The sequence below is a fragment of the Actinia tenebrosa genome, unplaced genomic scaffold (assembly GCF_029948245.1).
Source record: "Actinia tenebrosa isolate PJP-AT-01 unplaced genomic scaffold, QUT_ActTen_1.0 PGA_scaffold16__25_contigs__length_10494907, whole genome shotgun sequence".
NCBI lineage: Eukaryota > Metazoa > Cnidaria > Anthozoa > Actiniaria > Actiniidae > Actinia > Actinia tenebrosa.
In genome coordinates this window covers 4,677,580-4,698,193 of record NW_028292576.1, presented here as the reverse complement: position 1 = coordinate 4,698,193, position 20,614 = coordinate 4,677,580, and the positions used below count along the sequence as shown (strand labels likewise).

At 42.0% G+C, this 20,614-nt stretch overlaps 3 protein-coding genes and 1 pseudogene across 4 annotated transcripts; 1 reads left to right on the top strand and 3 right to left on the bottom strand.

Annotated features, from left to right (window-relative positions):
• Nucleotides 1–2,921: 2,921 nt before the first annotated feature.
• Nucleotides 2,922–5,135, bottom strand: LOC148910624 (uncharacterized). The gene is made up of 2 exons (XM_089031039.1): nucleotides 4,598–5,135; nucleotides 2,922–4,435 (listed from the first exon to the last, which is right to left on the bottom strand). The coding sequence occupies exons 1-2, from the start codon at nucleotides 5,133–5,135 to the stop codon at nucleotides 2,922–2,924; spliced, it is 2,052 nt and encodes a 683-aa protein (XP_088887165.1).
• A 177-nt stretch (nucleotides 5,136–5,312) lies between these two features.
• LOC148910623 (uncharacterized) lies at nucleotides 5,313–5,840 on the bottom strand. Its single transcript, XM_089031037.1, has one exon. The coding sequence runs from the start codon at nucleotides 5,838–5,840 to the stop codon at nucleotides 5,313–5,315; it is 528 nt and encodes a 175-aa protein (XP_088887163.1).
• A 39-nt stretch (nucleotides 5,841–5,879) lies between these two features.
• Nucleotides 5,880–11,734, bottom strand: LOC148910622 (uncharacterized). Its single transcript, XM_089031036.1, has 2 exons — nucleotides 10,535–11,734; nucleotides 5,880–6,530 (listed from the first exon to the last, which is right to left on the bottom strand). Exons 1-2 carry the CDS (start codon nucleotides 11,732–11,734, stop codon nucleotides 5,880–5,882), a joined length of 1,851 nt encoding a protein of 616 aa, XP_088887162.1.
• A 6,801-nt stretch (nucleotides 11,735–18,535) lies between these two features.
• LOC148910621 (uncharacterized) lies at nucleotides 18,536–20,577 on the top strand (annotated as a pseudogene). The gene is made up of 3 exons (XR_016119927.1): nucleotides 18,536–19,318; nucleotides 19,446–19,705; nucleotides 20,038–20,577. The product of XR_016119927.1 is annotated as an uncharacterized LOC148910621 (transcript).
• The last annotated feature ends 37 nt before the right edge of the window (nucleotides 20,578–20,614 follow it).

Below are 20,614 nucleotides of genomic sequence, written 5' to 3'. Positions count from 1 at the left end.
TCTGGCTCGCTTCTTTCTTGACGTTTTCATTTGAGTTATGTTCGCCTATTCTATTCATTCACACTGACAAAGTACAGCGTGACAAACGTCCAACATTTGAATAAAAACCCAGCTGTTTATTACCATACTTCGGGAGCAAATCGGAAAGTAGCCAAGCGAGATGAGACCGTGCATGGTGCGAAAGAATTTTATGTTATGATCATTACCAAACAATAGAATTCCCAGAGCATCAAATCGTTGGGAAACAATCGATGTTTTTTGTATTTCTCGTTCGCTTTAGATCGCTTTAAATGAGTTCAATAGTCTTACAATTTTGTGTAATATTAGTTAAAGTTCTAATTGGTATCCTGACGTAGTTTTGAGAGAAATTATCAGCGAATTTTAGAATAATGGAAGATCTAGTTTCTATTAGAACGATTTCGCGTAAACGCCTTTTTACATGCAAATGAGTTTAGGTAGTAAAATAGCATGCTAATGAGGCATATTTTCTTCGATAAATACGACAACTTGCGATAACCAAAAGTATTAAAAAGAACATTGCATTCCCAAGTTAATGAACTTTAATATAGTGACTTAAATATCAGAAACATTACAAGTATTGTAGCAGAAATACTAAATTTATTTACTGTCCATTCTTTATTTGGTCTTCTACATTACTCAGCAATGTGTTTACACGATACATGGTTTCCATTGCCTTACTGCACATTTCTTAGTGTGCTTCCTGTGCTTCACGAGCTATTTCCCTATCAGTCTTCCTCTTCTTGCTAGTTGGTTCAGTCGTTCCATCTATGTGGCAGAGAAAACAAAATCTGCTTTTAACTTGCTTTGCATCTGCCTCTGTGCTGGAGTCCTTTTAACCGCATAGCGCATCTGCTGCTCTTTAACTTCAGTCAGCACATCATGATGTATTGGCTTAGAAGACGTAGAGGAACGAGTAGAAGGCGTAGAAGAAACAAGGGCTTTTCTTAATATATTTTTCATACGATTTGTGATGCGTTGTTCTGGGGCCTACATGTAGATTTGAACAACTCGTTCAGGTAGCCCTGCATCTATTACCCGTTGTTTTGCTAAGGCGAGGACTTCTTTCCAACCCTTACCCATAGTGAGATTGTGACATTGCAGTACGCACTTCTTTTCAGTGTCGCCGATATTTACTCTTGAAACTTGTTCTTCATCTAGTGAGATACATGTGTAAAAGAAATAATTATTAAACAACTGGTGGAGGTGCAAAAATTGTATAGAGGTGATAACTATTGATTAAAATAACGGCGAAAACATTGAATTTGTATAATAATTACCTCCAGCTCTTGAAGTTTGGTTGTTAGACATGTCTGTGTCGCTAGGAAGGAGTTTTGCAGTGAACTAGAAAATGCTTGCAGCAGACGAGCGTGAAAAGGAATGCATGCAGTCTCCTCGTCTACCATGGCTTTATTGAATTCTCGCTGTTTCGTGACTATTACGAACTTGGCAGGATCAATTCTTCGGTTGGTGGCCATTAGCAAGGATGTTTTCCCACTGTTTGAAGATCCAATGAGACATGGAACTTTCTCTTTGTGTTCTCGTGGCTAACACTCGAACAGCCTCAGAAAATCTTCACAAAACGATTGCGTTTCTTTATGATTCAAGCTGTTGGTCATGATGCTCTTGGGGATTTGCGGCCAACGACCAACAACAACCGTCTTTGACTTCCACTAGATCGTGGTCGATTTCGATCTGAGCAATTGCATGGCTATCGGGATGACCAAGGATGGCTCGGAGTCTGGACATATAACTCAGGAGACGATCTTTGAAAGATCCATTCCCTAGAAGGGAATTTAAGAAACTGTTCATGGAGCACAAGCGAGTGTAAGTGAAAGATGCTTGGCATACGTCTTGGCGGCAGCTGTACAGGTTGAACTGTCTCATCAAGCTCCAGGTGTAGCGGGCCCTCTAACCTTCCTTCGCCTTTGAAGACATCTGCGTAAGCGCTAGTTATATCTTGTGCTGACAAGCCTTGCATGTTTGCGGGGTCTGACGAGACTAGTCATATGTTATGACGACTCACTGTCAACAATTCCAGTTCTTCACACGTGGTCAATCCTAGAATAGACTTGCACTGTCCTTTGACAATCACAAATTCCACTGTGTACTGGTTGTTTTTGGTTTGGTTAAGGACATGCAGCTTCTTCTTTCCCACAGGCTTTGCCTCGAACCTGTTGTACATTACCAGTGTTGTATTACAGTTTTCAAGTTGCTTGACATTTCCACATAATTTGCTGAGTATATGGTCAGACATGACATTTACTGTTGCTCCGCTGTCCAATTGAAAGCGTACTTCAGTGTTGGGTGAGACTTGGTTTGGTTGGGATCTATACGTTACTACATCAATTGATTCCTTTTCTCCAAGAGTTAATACATCATCATCATCAGAGCTATCCTGGTCTACCATACTGACCTTGTCTTGTATTGCTTCTTGACTTGCTTGTGGATTTGCAGACTGCTGCAAAGTGGTTTGGCTTGTGGCATGAGGAACACTTTTTCCCCCATGCTGGACACTGCTCTCGATCTTTTGCATGTTTCTTGCCACAAAACATACACTGAATTTCTTTGCTACTCTCGTCATGTGTGGATCTTTGTTGTTTAGCCACAATATAGGTGTGTGTACACACATACTTTTTGCAGTGTGCCTTAAATCAAAGTGATAGCGGATTGTAGGCTTTCCCTTGTCTTTGCATAATTTTGGACAATCTTCTTTCATCCATACAGTGATTGATGTGTGACAGTCTGATATGAACTGTTTTATCAGTGTTGTGGAACTGACGACAGAAAACGCCTTTTACAACTCAACAACTTTACTTGAGACGTTGACTTCATTACAAACATGTCAGCACGAAATTCGATTCCTTAAGGGGTTACAATTTATTCCCCATCCGGGGAGGGTACTAATATCCTAGTCTCTTGGGGCTTCGTACCACTCGTCCTCCTTTCGTAACGTATTGGGCTGTAACATCTTCCCCACCTTGTCCACTCTGGGGGACAACGACAGATTCACTCTCACTTGAATTACGAGATTGTTCACAAGCCATTTCCCCACCATTCGGGGAAAAGTCCCTTTCCTTGTACTCCTGTTGAAGACTTGATTCAACTTCTAGCTTGTGTAAACGCTGTACTGGTCTGTGTATAATGTTCTTCTCCGTTTGCACTGTCGCAGTTCTAACGAGACCATCTCGTCCGGGATGTACCTTTTGCACTCTTCCTAATGGCCACTTTAGACGACTAACGTTATCTTCAGAGACTAGTACTATGTCTCCCACTTGCACGGGGGGCTCTGTAGTCTTCCACTTGACTCTTGTCGTTAAATTATGCAGATACTCCTCCCAACGCTTCCAGTAATGACTAAGCAACCTCTGTAAGTACAAATATCTTGTTACTGTTCCTTTTGTTGAACTCTCGAGGTCGTCTTTCGTAGGGCTTGGCAAACTTTCAAGTGCTCTTCCAATGGTTAGATGAGCGGGAGTGATTGGCGATAGATCTCTATGGTCATCACTTACTGCTGTCAATGGCCTGGAATTGATAACTGCCTCTACTTTTATAAGCAGGGTGTTAAGTTCACTGAAGCTAAGAAGTGCTTTACCCAAAACCTTGCAAAGTGGCTCCTTAACAGCTCTGCACATCCTTTTCCACCAACCACCTCTCCATGGCGAACGTTCAGTGATATATTTCCATGTTATTCCTTTGGACGACAATTCTGACTGAATACGGTCTTGGTCGAGCTTGCTCCACATAGCGTTACTCTTCTTTGCAGGATTACCATAGAACTTTTGGATCTCCTTGCTTGCAGCCTTAAATGTTTTTGCATTATCCGACCATATCGTACTGCATAAACCTCGTCGGCTTGTCATACGGCTCAGCGCTTGTAGAAACTCGTCTGTTGTGAGACTGTTCGTCAATTCCAAATGGACCATACGCGAAGACGCACATGTAAACACGCACACGTAGGCTTTCTTGGTGCTTGTACCTTCCTTCACATACAATGGGCCTGCGAAGTCAATGCCGACATTTGTGAACGAGGGCGAGCATTGAACTCTCTCTTTGGGTAGTGGCCACATCTTCTGTCCACAAGGTCCCACTCTAAGTTTCTGACAAGCAACACACTTTCTAATGATACCTTTCACCTCTCTTCTCCCTTGAGTGATCCAAACTTTGTTTCGTAAAGTCGACAGAACAGTCTCGGGCCCAGCATGCAACAGCTGGACGTGTAAATCTCTTACTAGTCTTTGTACAACGATATGTCCATGAGGTAAGATAATCTGATGCTTGTTCTCTTCAGGAAGGTCCGCAAACTGCAGTCGTCCTCCTACTCCTAAGACTTGATTCTTTTCGTCGTAGTATGGGTCAAGTCGAAGGAGACGGCTGCTACTTGTCAGCTGTTTGCCTTCTTTCAGTGTCTTGTAGTCTTCTTAATACACTTCCCTTTGAACAGTTCTATAGCAATACATCTCTGCTTGTTTCAACTCCTCGCTAGACAGTTCAGTCACAGTAGAAACAGTTTTTGCTTTGAACAATCTTACAGCCTTAAGAACGTAGGCTGTAACACGAATCAACTTCAACCACGTACTATAAAGGTTTGGATCCACTATCAGTACAGGTTTTGTTAGGACAGATGTACACGAATGTGTCGCTCTTCTCTCTTTCTTGCAGTCATCGGGTTCCTCTTTGGAAAAACTCTGAGCTGGATGCTCCTCTACAGGCGAGGTTAACCACTTGGGCACGTTCCACCACAGCTCACTAGATTCAAGGTCACCGCACGATAAACCACGTGTCAACAAGTCTGCTGGGTTCTCCTTACTGGGACAGTACTTCCAGTTCTCGGGGTCCCATGTTGACTGTATCTCTAAGACACGATTGGCAACGAAAGGCTTCCAGCTAGAACTCGGTCCTCTTTTCCAATGTAGTGTTACCATGCTATCAGTCCAACATACAACACGGTTGGTCTTCACATCAAGTGATTCTACAACAAACTTCAACAGTCGAGCGTTTACTACTGCAGCTAAGAGTTCGAGTCTTGGTAGTGAAACTGTTTTAATAGGTGCGACTCTTGTCCTTGACATAACAAGATGTGCTGTTGCCTGCTCAGACTCATCCTTTACTACCATGTACACAGCAGCTCCATATGCCTTTGGGTAAGCATCCCCAAATCCATGCAATTCAACAGTTGATCTCGAGTTAAGGCCTTCGCCGAAACATCGAGGTATGGCGATGTTCGTAACTTGCTGTAGCTCGGTTTTCCATGAGGACCACTGGCTTTCAGTGTCTGAGTCTAGAGATTCATCTCATTCTAATCCTTTTCTCCACAGTTCCTGGAAGAGGATCTTAACTCTCACTGTGAACGGTGATATCAATCCAAGAGGATCGAAAATCCTTGAAGCATGGCTAAGCAAAGTTCTTTTCGTAGCGGGGGTGCGAGATGTGGCTACTTCCTTTGGGGGAATGAATCTGAAGCAATCTGACTTTAAGTCCCATGACACACCAAGTGCTTTGAGGGACCCTTCTGATGCAAGGTCTACCATTGGCAACGGTGCTCTGTTTTTAGGCTGAATGTTGTCCATCACTTGTTGAGAATTGCTTGCCCACTTTGTGAGATTAAAACCACCACTCTTCATGATTTCAGTTAGTTCTTGAGTCAATGTTAGTGCAGCATCATCTGTTTCTGCACCTGTCAAGCAATCATCTACGTACATGTTTTCTAAAAGTTCCTTGGCAGCTCTTGGAACAGTTTCGAGATAGCCCGTAACGTGCGCATGAATTGTTGCGATAGCAAGGAACGGACTACAGTTCACGCCGAACGTAAGTCTATTCATTCTTTAGACACGTGGTAATTCATCGGAGTTAAGCTCTCTTCACAAGTAACGATGCACGTCTTGATCTGGTTTTGCAAGTTTGATCTGCAGGAACATCTTTTCTACATCTGCGAGCAGACCAATCTTGTGAGTACGAAAGCGGGTAAGAACTGATGCTAGATTTGGTTTTAAGGCAGGACCAGGAAGTATGCAGTCGTTCAGTGATACGCCTTGTTTGTCCTTCGCCGAGGCGTCGAACACGATTCTACATTTGGTCGTTGTTTTACCATTACGAAATACAGCGTGATGCGGTAAGTATCTAACGTTCGTGGACTGTTTCTCTTCCACGGGAACTTCCTCTGCGAATCCTTTCTCCGTATATTGGTCGATCGCATCAATGTAAGCCTTTGCCTTTACTGGGTCACGTTTCAGTCTTCTTTCAACTCCTTCCAATCGCTGCAGAGCTTGTTTGTAGTTGTCAGTCAGATTTGCATGACTCTGTTTCCATGGTAGCCGCACTTCGTAGTTGGATCCATCAAACTTTAATTCGCAATTAAAGTCTTCAACTGCACATTCTTCTTCCTTGGAACGAACGGCACTCTCCTCCTTAGAAATTCCAATTGCTTCCAGCTCCCAGAATCTTTTCAAAGTCTGAGTAATTTCAGTGTTCTCTAAGACTGCTATCATAGAAGTAGTTGTAGTGAAGAATATACACGATTAAGCCGTGAAAGTAGGCTTTATTCAAGTAAACCATGTGCTTACACAAACATGGCCGTCGTTACAAAACGTGAGATTCCGCTGACCTAAGGCAGGCACTTACACAGGTAACCCAACAACTAGTAATTACTAAAGAGTGTTTTTGTTAATGTTTGGTACATTAATCACTATTATCAGTACATTCACCCCTTCCTAAAGATTAAGCCTATCAATGGGATGACTTCCCCGTTGAGAGCGTCTCAGTACTATGGGGGCCTGTTTACTTTCATGGGTAGTTCCGTGATTGGCACCGTTGTCAGGTAAGAGTGCTTCAGCGGGCGGCGTTGTTGCAGGTTGGACTTCAGCCGGTTGGGGTGTGGCAGATTGTGCTTCAGCTGGTGTTGGTTGCACAGGTGAGACTTCACTTATCGGCTGACCTCGGGGAGCGAGACTTCTCGTAGACACTGTTGTCTCCCGCCCATCAGGGTAGCGAACATGAGCATAATGTGGGTTCGCCTGGAGCAGGTCAACCTCATCGACGAGGGGGTCCATTTTGCTGTTTCGAACGTTACGCTTGATGTATACAGGACCAGGTACAGACAGCCAAGTAGGGATGGAGCTGCCAGTAGAGGACCGACGAGAGAAGCCCAGAAAACGCTCATGAGGCGTCTCGTTCGTTGCAGTACACAGCAGAGAACGGATTGAGTGTAAGACATCAAGGAGGACATCTTGCCAGTACTCGGCTGGGAGGGTTTTGGACTTCAGGCAAGCTGTAACAGCCTGCCAGACAGTGCCATTGTATTTCTCCACCTGTCCATTCCCGGCGGGGTTGTAACTTGTAGTGCGGCTCATCGCAATACCTTTGCTAGTCAGGAACTCTCGTAGCTCTCGACTCATGAATGATGCTCCCCTGTCTGAATGCACATAGGCCGGCATGCCAAAAAGAGAAAACAGCGTGGTAAGACACCTCACAACGGTGGGAGTGGATACATCAGGACATGGGAAGACAAACGGAAAACGAGAATACTCATCAATGATGTTTAGAAAGTACCTGTTCTTGTTGTTGGAGGGTAGAGGGCCTTTAAAGTCAATGTTTATTCTTTCAAATGGCTGGGTAGCCTTAATGAGATGAGCTTCTTCTGGCCGGTAGAACTTGGGCTTACACTCACAGCAGACAGGGCAGGCGCTTACTGTTTTCTTGACTTCTTCTAGTGAAAACGGTAAGTTTTTCGTTCGAACATAATGCCAGAGTCTGGTAACGCCTGGATGACATAGTGATTCATGAAGCTTGTAGAGGGAATCGTGAGTAGTCGTAGCACAGCTGGCTCGGGACAAGGTGTCTGGTGCCATATTCTCTTTACCGGGTCTGTAGACTATGTCAAAGCTGTAACAACTGAGCTCGATTCTCCAACGCATTATCTTGTCATTCTTGATCTTCCCTTTCTGTCGTTGGTTAAACATGTAAGAAACTGATTGTTGGTCAGTTTTTAGAGTGAAGTGGCGACCGGTGAGAAAATTTCTCCAGTGTCTTACAGATTCAACGATAGCTTGAGCCTCCTTCTCGACAGCAGAGTGCTTTAGCTCACTTCCTTGCAAAGTACGCGAAAAGAAGGCCACTGGTCTCCCATTCTGGTTGAGAGTGGCTGCCAGTGCTACTTCCGAAGCATCTGTCTCAACTTCAAAGGGGATACTTTCATCTATGGCTGAAACAATGGCTTCTGCGATGATCTTCTTTATTCCTTGAAATGCCTCTTTGGCTTCCTGAGGCAATGGAAAGGATTTACAGCTTGTGATGGGCTTTATTCGATCAGAGAAATTTGGTACCCATTGCGAGTAATAGGAGAAAAGTCCAAGACATCTGTTGAGGGATCTTGAATTGTGTGGCAGAGGAAGCTCTTTCAAGGGCCGTAACCTTTCAGGATCAGGACTAATGGTACCTTCTTCAATGACGTAACCAAGTAAAGGAAGACGGCGCGTGGAGAAGACACTCTTGCTATCGTTGAACTTAAGATTGGCATTTCGTGCAGCATCCATGAAGGATTTCAATTTGATGTCATGATCAGACTGATCCTTTCCACAGATAGTTATGTTATCCAGGTAGGGAAATACTCCTTTCAGATTATGGTCTTCGACTAGTCTCATCATTTCTCTTTGGAAGCATGCTACCCCGTTGGTTACTCCAAAAGGTAACCGGGTAAACTGATAGAGTCTGCCCTTAGCTTCAAAGGCAGTGTAAGGCTTGTCTTCGTTTTTCAACGGTATCTGGTGGTAGGCACTTTGCAGGTCAAGGGTACTGAAAACTCTAAACTGAGCGATTTCGTTGATAGTGTCACTGATTCTTGGCAATGGGAATGCATCAAGCTGTGTGAATCGGTTGATGGTCTGTGAGTAATCTATAGCCAGACGTTTCTTGTGGTTCTCGTCTTTAGTTACAACTACTTGGGCTCGCCACGGAGACTGACTGGGTTCAATGATGCCTTCCTTTTGCAATCGATCCACTTCTCCACTGATGAATGTGAGATCTTCTGCACTGTAGCGTCTGGATTTAGCAGCAACTGGATGACAATCTGATGTAAGGTTTGCAAAGGGTGAGGGCGGGTCGATGTTTAACGTAGTTAGGCCGCAGACAGATAGGGGTGGCTTTGTTCCACCATACTCAAACGTGACGTGGTCATGTTGAGACTGGAAGTCAAGTCCCAAAATGAGATCAGAGCATAGGCCGGGCATTATTGACAGGCGAAATTCCTCATAGCTGTGTCCTTGGTAGTTAAGGTTGACGGTGCAGAATCCCTCGGTTTTTGTACATAATGCTGATGCCGCCATGGACACTGTACTAGAAGAAGGATTAACAGGAATAGCAGCTGCTTCTACTAAACTTGGGTGAATATAGCTTTCGCTGCTACCACTATCAAAGAGCGCCTTCACATTCCATCCTGAATTGACTATGACAGTAGCAGATGAGGCCTTAAGAGCTTGCGGGGTCCCAACTGAGGCAAGTGATGGTGGCCAGAGGGCCGCAGAGACGTCACCAGGCTTTGACGGTTTCCCTCGACAGACTTGTGCAAAATGCCCCTTCTTCTGACATTTATGGCACACAGCATCACGAGCTGGGCATTTGGCACGGGGATGCTTAGTATTTCCACAGAAGAAACATTTGGGACCACCGGTCGTCAGTGTTGAAGCTAAGAGATTGGGGTCAGGTTGAGATGACGCTGGCGATGTGGTTTCAGGTGACACACCTACGGCTGCAGCATTGAATGGCTGAGAAACTGCGTAGCTTTCAGAACTTCGCATGGCAGAATCAAGAGCTCTAGCTTGATCGAACATTGTCTTTAGATCAAGAGTTTTATTCTCCAAAAGCCGCTGACGAATTTGATTTGATTGCAACCCAGTAATGAAGGCATCCCGGACGTTCTCTTCACAGTATTTAGCAGCCGTAACAGATTGGAAATTACATTCCTTGCTGAGCACCTTTAGAGCTTGTAAATACTGGTCCAGTGTCTCTCCAGGCTGTTGTCGTCGAGTTGCAAGAACGTGTCTCGCGTAAATTTCGTTAGTTGGTCTAACGTAAACATTTTGAAGCGATTGCATAGCGGATTCGTAGCTTGGATATCCTTCGATGTACTCAAAGACTGCAGGTGAAACGAAATTGGTTAACACTCCGAATTTATTGAGACCTTCATCGGGCAGCACTGAGAGAAAATTCTCGAAAGTTCGTTTCCAGTGTATCCACGCTTTGGATGCTCCAGTATCACTTGGATCGACGCCGAAACGTTCAGGACGTAAAACTTTATCCATTTTTGGTTACTTGAATAAATTGTAGTGAAGAATATACACGATTAAGCCGTGAAAGTAGGCTTTATTCAAGTAAACCATGTGCTTACACAAACATGGCCGTCGTTACAAAACGTGAGATTCCGCTGACCTAAGGCAGGCACTTACACAGGTAACCCAACAACTAGTAATTACTAAAGAGTGTTTTTGTTAATGTTTGGTACATTAATCACTATTATCAGTACAGTAGTATTTTTGCTTGTCCCCTCTATTGGGCCTGTAAGCACCCAACCGAAAACTGACTCCACAGCTGTTGGCGAGTTTCGTGAATTTCCTCTTTCACAATTTCCAGTTACAAAGCTATAGTAGAAGTCGGCACCAATCAGCACATCTATCTCCACAGAATCACGTGGATAAGAATCTGCAAAGTTCAAGTTTTTCAGATGAACGTTCTCATGAAGATTCAAGTTTACAGGACCCAGTGGATTGCAGATCTTTGGGATCGTAAGAGCCTCCATCGTAACAGCTTCCGACGAATTTCCGTTGACCGCAGAGAGAGAAAACTTTACTCGTTGTAGTCTCTTTGCTTCACTTGTCTCACCACCCAACGTTGTGACACTTACTGACTCTGTTGGACCTTTAAGGCCGACTGCTTCAGCAATGGTCTTACGAACGTATGATCGCTGACTTCCAGAATCTAGGAGTACACGTGCTACTATACTTTGATCATTTGCATACAACTTGGCAATCGCTGTAGGTAACAAAGTTTCTGTTGGCTTCTTGAAGTCAGTTGTAGCAAATCTATTTAATGTAGCACCCGTAGGTGTCTGTGTTGAAGTACGTTGCTCGTGAAGTAAGTTATGATGACGTCGACCACAATCAGCTACAGAACATTTAGGTTGACGACACACCTTGGAGAAATGTTTAGCATGATAAGGCTTCAAACAGTTATAGCACAGCTTGTTTGACTTGACTAGCTTCCATCTTTCCTCGACCGATTTTTTCTTAAACTCTGGACAGTCCCCTGACTCATGATTAGATTTGCAGAATACACAGCAAGGTGTTACACTGGTTGCGTCACTAAACAGAGTAGATGCTGTGGTTAATCTGTCTTGTTTGATGTTTGCAGCAGGTTTTCGTTCAACTTTAACTTTACCTTGACCGTGGGTACCTGAAGTAGAAGTTGCTTGCTGGTTTCTTTCACCAGCTTCCTTTGAGACAAGTTGTCGGTTTAGGAACTTGAAGAATAATTCGAGATCAATCTCTTCATCGTTAATGTCTGCGAGCTCTAACTCCCATTTTTCTAGAAGCTGATGCGGAAGTTTACACTCAAACATTGGTAGCAAGATACAAGCATGGGCCATTGGTTGTTCACCTAGAGCTTCTAGGGCCCTAGTCCTGTTCTTTAATGTGTCATGCAGGTCACGTAAGGCGCGTGCAGACATACTCGTCGTTGATTCCAAGTTGATAACTGACTTTATAAGCGATGAAATTATAATTCGTTTTCTACCATACCTGTCCTTTAATGCTTCTACTGCGGGCGCATAATTCGCTCCAGTGACTTCGAATCCATCAACGGTTTGCAATGCATTAGCTTTGAGCGTAGATAAGTGAATTTCTGTATGTCCGGTAAGTCGTCGTTGTTATGTACAGCGGCTTCAAACTGATCCCAGAAGTTCTGGAATTTCAACAAATCACCACCGTACGTAGGTAATTCTAATTTGGGCAATTTTAGGTTTTGGCTTGTTTCTTTAGACGATACACTTTCAGCTGATTTACAAATTGCTGTTTCGATATACTCTTGAGCGATATCGATAGCTCTGTCTATTGCATTCAAAATTTCGTTGCAATTACGAAGTTCAACATCATCTTCAGCAGTGAGGGATACGAACTGCTCTCTTAAATCGAGACATTTTGATCTTATTTGTTGAACTTTTACTTAATTCGGTGACAGCAAGGGTTAGAGATTCGATATCTCCTTGCAATATCTTCAATTTACGTTTAAGTTGCTCGATTTCTTCTAAATGTGGCTCAACTTTCGTTAGAGCGGCGTTTTGTTTATTTTCTTTATGTGTCGGCAAAGAGTCTGCATCATTGTTGTCGAGTGTTTTGTGTTGATACGATTTCAGAGAAAATTCATGTGTTTCTTACCTTTGGATTAAAGTTTTCTTCTTTCCACTCGTCGACAAACCCTTTGATTGCAAAATGGCACGGAGTTTTTCAATAGACATGCGACTAAAATAATCTTCTTCTTGATCGGCCGTCATGGCGGCGAACACGTGTGACGACTGATGAATGTTGACCTTGGAATTTCGAACTTTAGTCAACCCACAGCTTTGAATCGCTTTACAAATTACTTCCTTTTAGTTTTACGATGCAAAATCCGGCTCGAAGGACCAAATGTTGTGGAACTGACGACAGAAAACGCCTTTTACAACTCAACAACTTTACTTGAGACGTTGACTTCATTACAAACATGTCAGCACGAAATTCGATTCCTTAAGGGGTTACAATTTATTCCCCACCCGGGGAGGGTACTAATATCCTAGTCTCTTGGGGCTTCGTACCACTCGTCCTCCTTTCGTAACGTATTGGGCTGTAACAATCAGCATCCCTGTGGTGAGGAGGTACATAATGGACCTTTGGTGACCAAGGAATTCCATGTGGGAACTGCTTCCAGCTTCATTGACCTGTAAGAATAAAATCATTTGAACATAAAATCATCAGTCTAATAATAATTGGCCACTAACAGAAAACAAATATTCCCTTTAATTGTTAAATTTCTACAATTGTTGCTATTACAGTTAGCAGTACTAATAACAATAACAATGTTATAGTAATAATAACAACAAGAAGAAGAAGAACAATAATAAGTGGATATTAGCAAAAACATTTGAGCTATACCCTCTCTCTCCAATTTGTCCCAGTAGTTACAAATTATAAGCGTGATCAAAATTCACCTGAATGAGAACTACGTTAATGATGAGGCCCAATGTACAACAGAAGATAGTATAAGTGCCATATTTGGCTGAGTGTCCCATGCTATCATGGCGCGCGTCTCCTGCCAAATCCACTTCCACCCCATTTAATTTGTCTATTAGACCTTGCTGGTACTGCCGCCAGAATGAGACATTTGCTGGTATTAACAAATGTCTCTGATGATAATAGTAGGTCGTTTCATTATAGACGATTACGTTGATGTGCCTCAGCACCAATAACACTTTCCTGATGGAGGCCCCAGCAGTTAAAATGCCAAAACTTAAAAGAATGTTTACAGCTGGGAATTTTCCCAATATTAAGGGCTGACTAAGCCTTTTTACATTTACTGCAAACTGTTGTCCCAGTTTGTTTCGTGGAAATTGATGGCTTGGGGTGACAACACAGGTGGCAAAATTGAAATAACAAGAGCAGGTTAGATAAAAACACAATACACTTTGGTTGCTCTCTACAATCTTTTCCTTCTGTGGTCAATCTGAAGTGGAAAAAAAAAAATCTATATCTATATAATATATTTAGTTTCATAGGCAGATCCAAGGGGATTAAATAGTCACCACCCTCTTTGGAATTGAAAAAATAATAAGAATAAAGGATATGAAAAGTATTTAAGATTAGGAAAAGTTTTAATCGAAGTAGCAAACGCGGCTTTCAATTATGACACAGGCACACTCACAAAGGTGTCACGTGAAACGTGATGCATGCAAAAATATTTGTTGTGTCAAAACTTTTACATACAAAATGTGCTCATTCTTAACAGCTCAAATACACAGGAATATACATCTATTTCAGAGCTACAAAGAGCTAAACTTCCTAGTGGTTATTGTTTACATTAAGTGAAAAAGAGCAATTAGAGAATGTCACTGAAATCAAAATAGCACTGGGATTGCATCCTTTTTTAACCTATTCAAAATGCTGCCGGCTTGGATAGAAATATCACTCAAGGATGTTGAAGGAGGTCTCAAGGCCAACTGTGATTGCTGGTTATTTCTGTCGACGAAAGAAGAGAGGACTTTGACATATCTTTTAATCGATTCAAAGTTGGTCGATCGCAGTAGCTTTGGGTGCTTCACTGCGCGAAAATATTAAGTTAATGGTCCATTATTTATACCTTTTTTGCAGTTAAATGTAGTTTTTAATAAGCTTTACGGTAGCTTTGAGAAATCTTAAAGTCAATAATGACATGCATTTACAGGCTTCGTAAAGGCATCGAAATGCTTTCCTTAATTAACTTTAATGAAACACTGAAATTATAATTAATATCGCATTTTCATGACGTTCAGAACTCCAGAAACATTGTAAATTTTTAACTTTATGTGCATTTAAAAGTTACGCTAGTGCTTTTTAAATATCGCTTTTCCATGACGTTACGGATTACTTAAATATTGTTAAACTAAAGCTTTATGCGCATTTAGAATTTACGCTAGCGCATTTAAATATCATATTTAATACGGACAGATTATGCAATTGAATATCTGTAAATTATACTTTTCGTTAACCAACCAGAATACCATAAATCTTATTAAATGTAGGTTTTAATTAAAACGTTTACCGGTAAACGCTCTGAATCTCCTTTATATTTAAAAAATACGTGTATATATTCCTTGCTTCAAGTAGTAAGAATATGATCTTTGCTTTTGCTAATATATGTACTCGTATGCTTAAATGAGACATGCGACATACATTTCTTTAATAATCATTTTATTTTTTAATATAAACTTTAATTTTGATACATATATCCGATGCCCATATCGAAAAAAGCATGTTATTAGTACACGTTTGCATAACTGCTATATAAGGTATATTATGATATACATGTTATCGCTGCTTCTTTCAACGACATCAAATGAACGTTCTCTAAAGATTGAAAATCAAATCCCAGAAGAATTACTCGGCTGCAGGGAAACTTATCTTTTCTTTGCTTCGTACAAACATCTCAGCGTATTTTACTCAGGTAGCCCTTGGTATCAGCTTCAAAAACAATCGGTAATTTTTTTAAATTTTTACACGTATAGTAGCTCAAACATTTCGGCTCTTAACTGTATATTCAAAATTTTTGTTTTGATTCACATTTGCCGTTATAAGTAGATTTATAAATAGGATAATTGGTGAATCAGTAGTCCAGAATTTGGAGTCGGTTATTGGGCAAGCTCAATTCCCAATTCTCGTGCTAGAACTGTCAGATTCTGAAGATAGTGGTGGTGCTTGCACTCCTGTTGAAGATAACTTTGTTAATGGCAGAGGTGAAGGGCAATTCACAGAAACTTTCACGATAAGGGGAACAAGCTTTCATGACCATTTCCAAGAATCTTTAAGAAAGTATAAACAAAGTACATATATACTCAGTCTTATTTGGATGCTAAATAGAAATCATTGCTAGTCAGGGCATGCTCCCTTGGGATAGGAGTGACTGAGAGATCCTGCCATTGCCACACACACAAGCTAAATGATTACAATCCAGAATTAAAAAACCAACAAACTCTATATAGTGGCCATACAATTGTTGCCTGATAGTCTGGCACCAAAACACTGGTGAGTGTTTTTATTCGTACATAAATATAATCAAATCAAGCTTCCTATGACAAATGGAATAAAGACTTTTCAGGTTTTTCAGCCATCTTGTTACTGTAGGGATTTGGAATATGGCGTATTACTACATCCTACATGTGGTTGAATATAATTAATATGTATAGGACGTCTATTTTATATGGTTACATTTAACTGATGATCACGTGGTAGCATTATTATCTGAGATATAGTTACATCATGAAAGTCATGTCACATCACGTAACATCCACCTTTCCTTTAAGGTTCGACAATTCAAGCTAGAGTTCATTTTACTAATTATCTAAGTCAGCTATATTCTTGTTGGAAATCACAGTCCTATCCATGTTAATAGTGCATCGTCCTTATTGTTTGACATGGTCCTTGAGCCAAGTAGGCTCTCTGATAGACCTCTTTGGCCTTTTAGCAGCAGCTGGTAGTGTATTCATGGGCTGCACTGTCTTTGTCTTTGAGCTGGCTGCTGGAGGTGCTGGTACTGCTTCCACAGCCACTTCCTTGTTTGGAATCTCTTGGCTACAGGTATCCTTTGGTGCTGTTTTTGTTGTTTCAGTTCTGCTCGGTTCCTACGGTATGTGCCTTCATCCGTTTCAACCTCGTAAGACCGTTTGTCATATATCTTGACGACCGTAGCCTTGTCCCATTCTTTCTTTCCAAGGCAAAATGGTCTCATCCTCACCACATCTCCTACTTCGAGGGGCATTAGATCTCGAGCGCCTCTGTCATAATACTTTGCCTGTTTCAGCTGTTTTGCCTTTGTTTCTCGCTTTACAAATTTTGGACGTACAGTTTGTGGCTTCAGCAGCTGTCTCGTTGTTGGAAGCTGTGTCTGGCAACGCCGTCCAATGAGTCGTTGTGCCATGGCTGCTGTCCATGGACTCCGTTGGCGTGTTGCAGTGTGCCAACAAGGCGAGATAGAGGTCGCCACCAGTCTCTTTGGCTTTCTTAAGAAGCCGCTTCGCCTCTTTCACTGTGGCCTCGGCTTTCCCATTGCTCTGTTGGTGCCCAGTACTACCAGGGCAGTGGTCAAACCCCCACGCACTAGTGAATGCTTTGAACTTGTCTGAACTGAATTGAGGGCCATTGTCACTTATTACGATGTCTGGAATCCCTTGTCTGGCAAAATGACGTTTCATCTGCCTGATGATGGTGCTTACTTTGGTGTCGGGTAGATGGTCTATTTCCCAGAAATTAGAAAAATAGTCCACCATGACAAGGTAATCTTTGCCATCAATAGTGAATAGATCTGCTCCAAACTTCTCCCATGGGCGTTCTGCGATTTCGTGGCTCATTAGGGTTTCTCTCTGCTGTTTTGCTCCATAGATGATACAAGCTTCGCACTGTGAGATGCACTGCTTTATGCCTGAGGCCATGCCTGGCCAAAACAGGCATTCTCCTACTCGTCTCAGGCACGCGTTTACTCTGATGTGTGAGCTGTGCGACTGCTGTTTCATGGTTTGGCGCATGGACTTTGGTATGAGCAGGCGCTCACCTCTGAACACAAGTCCGTCATACACACTCAGCTCATCTCGATAGCTGTGGTAGGGCGCCACCATGGCTGGGAGGTCCTTCCTATCCTCTAGCCAACTAAACTGTATGACCTCTTTTAGCTGTTGGAGACTATCATCATCTACTGTGGCCGCCTTTAACTCATAGAGGCGTTCGCTGTTATCGGTAGGTACTTGACAGCATTCGCCCTTTCGAACTCGCCTTGGTTGTTCCGGGATGACGGTAGGAAGGCTCGGCTCAACGTATCTGCCAGGTACATTTCAGATCCAGGCTTGTATACTATGCGTGTGTCGTATTTCTGTACTTTCAGCAGTATTCCCTGGAGCCTTCTCGGTGCACTCCGTAGCGGTTTGGCTGTAATGGCTGCGAGAGGCTTGTGATCACTCTCAACTGTAGCACTTCGACCATATACATATTGGTCAAACTTTTGAAAGGCGAAAACCACGGCGAACATCTCCTTCTCTATTTGTGCGTACTGCGTTTCTGGTTCTGTCAGTGTATGGCTTGCAAAGGCCACGGGCTGTCCTTTCTGCATCAGAGCTGCCCCAAGCCCTTTTTCACTGGTGTCGCACTGTATTGTTAGTTCTCGCTCTGGGTCATAGTATTTCAGTAATGGCGCAGTGGTCAAAAGCTTCTTGACTTTCTCAAAGGCTGCATCGTGCTCGTGACACCACTTCCATTCGGTTTCCCTGTTGAATTGTTCCTAGCACCTGGGACAGATGGGGTAGGAACTTAGCAAGATAGTTGATAAACCCGCAAAATTGCCTAAATCAATCAGCTGGATGTCTTTCAATGGTTTCTTTGGCTTAGTGTTGTCAGTATTTAAGTCAGTCACCCTGTCGAGAATTGAATACTGTTGTGTCCAAGGAACTGACAGATTTGTTCTGTCAGTTGAACTGATATCTTGCATTAATGTGGTAATCTATGTTTAATCTTTAGGTATAACAAATTGCTGAAGAACTCCATGGACAATCGCCAGTTCGGTTGCTGTTACATCAATAGTCGGGAGGTATCCGATGCTGTCTCTGGAAACCTGTTGGTCGCGGACTAAAAATTCATACAATAATAAATATAATTTAAGTAAAATACTAAAATATGGTACTAGTACTATGCTAATAAAACATAAGATATAATGCTAATTTATAATACTAACAAGTTTTGACACGGGAAAACGTGTCAAATGTGCTGGGCACATTAAATACTTGTAATAGAGTAGAAGACTATTTGGAATTTAGTCATTGTAAGACAGAAGAAAGTCCGTGGATGCGGTTTGAATATTTTGTACGGTAAAATTGAACCAGCATCAACGAGTCTTGGTCGCAAACCCCAAAGCAAGCCTCCGTATCCCTGAGAACCAGTGTTATGGTGGCTCCATCGGCTCAAAAACACCACACAAAACATTATTGAACAGAAGATTCTCCATCTACTTAAAAAGTTTGGTCTCGAAAATTTACCTCAGAATACCCTGCGAGCAGAGTCTCCTTTACCTTCCCCCGAGTGAGAGAAAGGGAAGAAGACTCTTTCCTTTCTCTCACTACTCGAACTACTCGAACTCTCGAACTAGCAAGCTATACAAAGCTATAGTAAAGTAAAGGCATCGTTCATGCTTGTTGCTCCCTTGCATTCCTTGTTATCGCTCGAAACATCGAAATCTTCTGGAAAACAACATTAATGGAAATGTCACTAAGCTGTTCGGATACTGAGAGCTCTTTAGGCTCTTTTATTGGTGATATATCGGATCTTGAAGAGGAATTGGAAGAGACAACGGTTGACGCGTCGACAACCGCCAAATGTTCATCTACAGCAGGAGCTGAACTCGATGATGTAGACGAAGGCGCTTATCAGGATGAGCCCATAGCAAGTGATCAGTGGATGGACCAATATGACCAGAGGCAAAAAGAAATCGAAGAGCTTGAATCAGAGCTAAAGAAGCGACTTACCGGCGAATTGCCAGCTAGCGATTGGTAAGTGAGAAACTCGTGGTCGCATTCAACTCCTAAAGTTAAGAATTATGTGAAACGTAAACACAGATTTTTTTAGCAAACTTATTTATTCTTTATTTATTATTTATTATTTATTTATTTATTGAAGGTGCAAGTGCGGAAATTGTGCAATCACGAACCTCCAAAACATAAGCGAATGTTACTGTTGCACGGAATAGAAGGTTGTGTTGAATCCCTCACAACAGATCTGGTACGACAAGAATTGTCACCCGAAGTTGAACTTTCCTGTGTGTTTCAACATCCTGGATTCCAACCGGTTTGCCTCAACAAGTGGAGTTTGAGAATGGCTGCCGACAGATTCAAGACGAAAAATAAGCAGAGATATCGTCAAACAGGATCTGAAGAAAGGTAAGAATGTGTAATATTGTTCAGTGCGTGTCCCTTACAGTAGTTAAGACTTACTCACGTTTGACGTAAAATGTTGCTTTACATTCATGTCGGAATAGCCGTTGTTGTTGTTGACAACATTATTATCAGATGTAGGTCTAAAGAGCTATCTATTTGTTTGTTTGTTTTTTGAAAGCGAGAGTTCTTTCGCCCTTCCATGACCCTCCCATGGCATTTTCACGTACATACACTTCTCTCCACTACTAGTCAACACCTATATAAAGTGGAGAAGTGTTTATGTTGTCTTGGAATCTATTCCCTTTAAAATAATTTATTTCCCGTTCCCTTCATAGGTTTTTGAGAAGTATCGCTTATAGAGAATTTTCGCGCCTCATTCATGGCTGGCTTGGATCAAGGAGAATTCCTTTACCAGCATGTGCGTACCTCGCCATACGAGATGCATTTCCTCTTGGTACAAGTGAAGTAACTTACACCGGATTTGATTTGGATGAAGAATCATAGACTCGATGTTTCTGCAATTACTCTTATTTATTTCTTTTTTTAACTGATGAATGTTTTTACTATAAATCAGTAAAATAAAGTATACTTTTTACAGCTTTATGAAGCTTTATCAAATACATAATATTATATACAAGTTTGACGAACTGGACCCACTATCGGTTGTAAAAAATGTCAGTTTCAAAACTCAGAACATAGAACCTTAGACTGAAATGGTACACGAGTAGCACAGCAAAAAGTCTCTGGTGTATCTCAAACTATTCAGAGGTTTACTATGTCATTTTCCATTCTGGTTCCAGCTTCTATGTTACTGAAATAGGCAATAATTTCACAATGGTCCTAAGTTTTGGCATTTGGTTTTTCTATTAAATAGTTTGTTTGATGGTATGGTGCATTAAATGAGAAAATTAA

Coding starts and splice junctions, on each gene's coding strand:
- LOC148910623 (XM_089031037.1), bottom strand. CDS start 5,840: ATGAATAGACTTACGTTCGGCGTGAACTGTAGTCCGTTCCTTGCTATC.
- LOC148910624 (XM_089031039.1), bottom strand. CDS start 5,135: ATGGTAGTAAAGGATGAGTCTGAGCAGGCAACAGCACATCTTGTTATG. Junction 4,436..4,597: donor AGTGGATCCAAACCTTTATA/GTACGTGGTTGA, acceptor TGTATTAAGAAG/ACTACAAGACACTGAAAGAA.
- LOC148910622 (XM_089031036.1), bottom strand. CDS start 11,734: ATGTCTGCACGCGCCTTACGTGACCTGCATGACACATTAAAGAACAGG. Junction 6,531..10,534: donor GGACAAGCAAAAATACTACT/GTACTGATAATA, acceptor GCTTAATCGTGT/ATATTCTTCACTACAACTAC.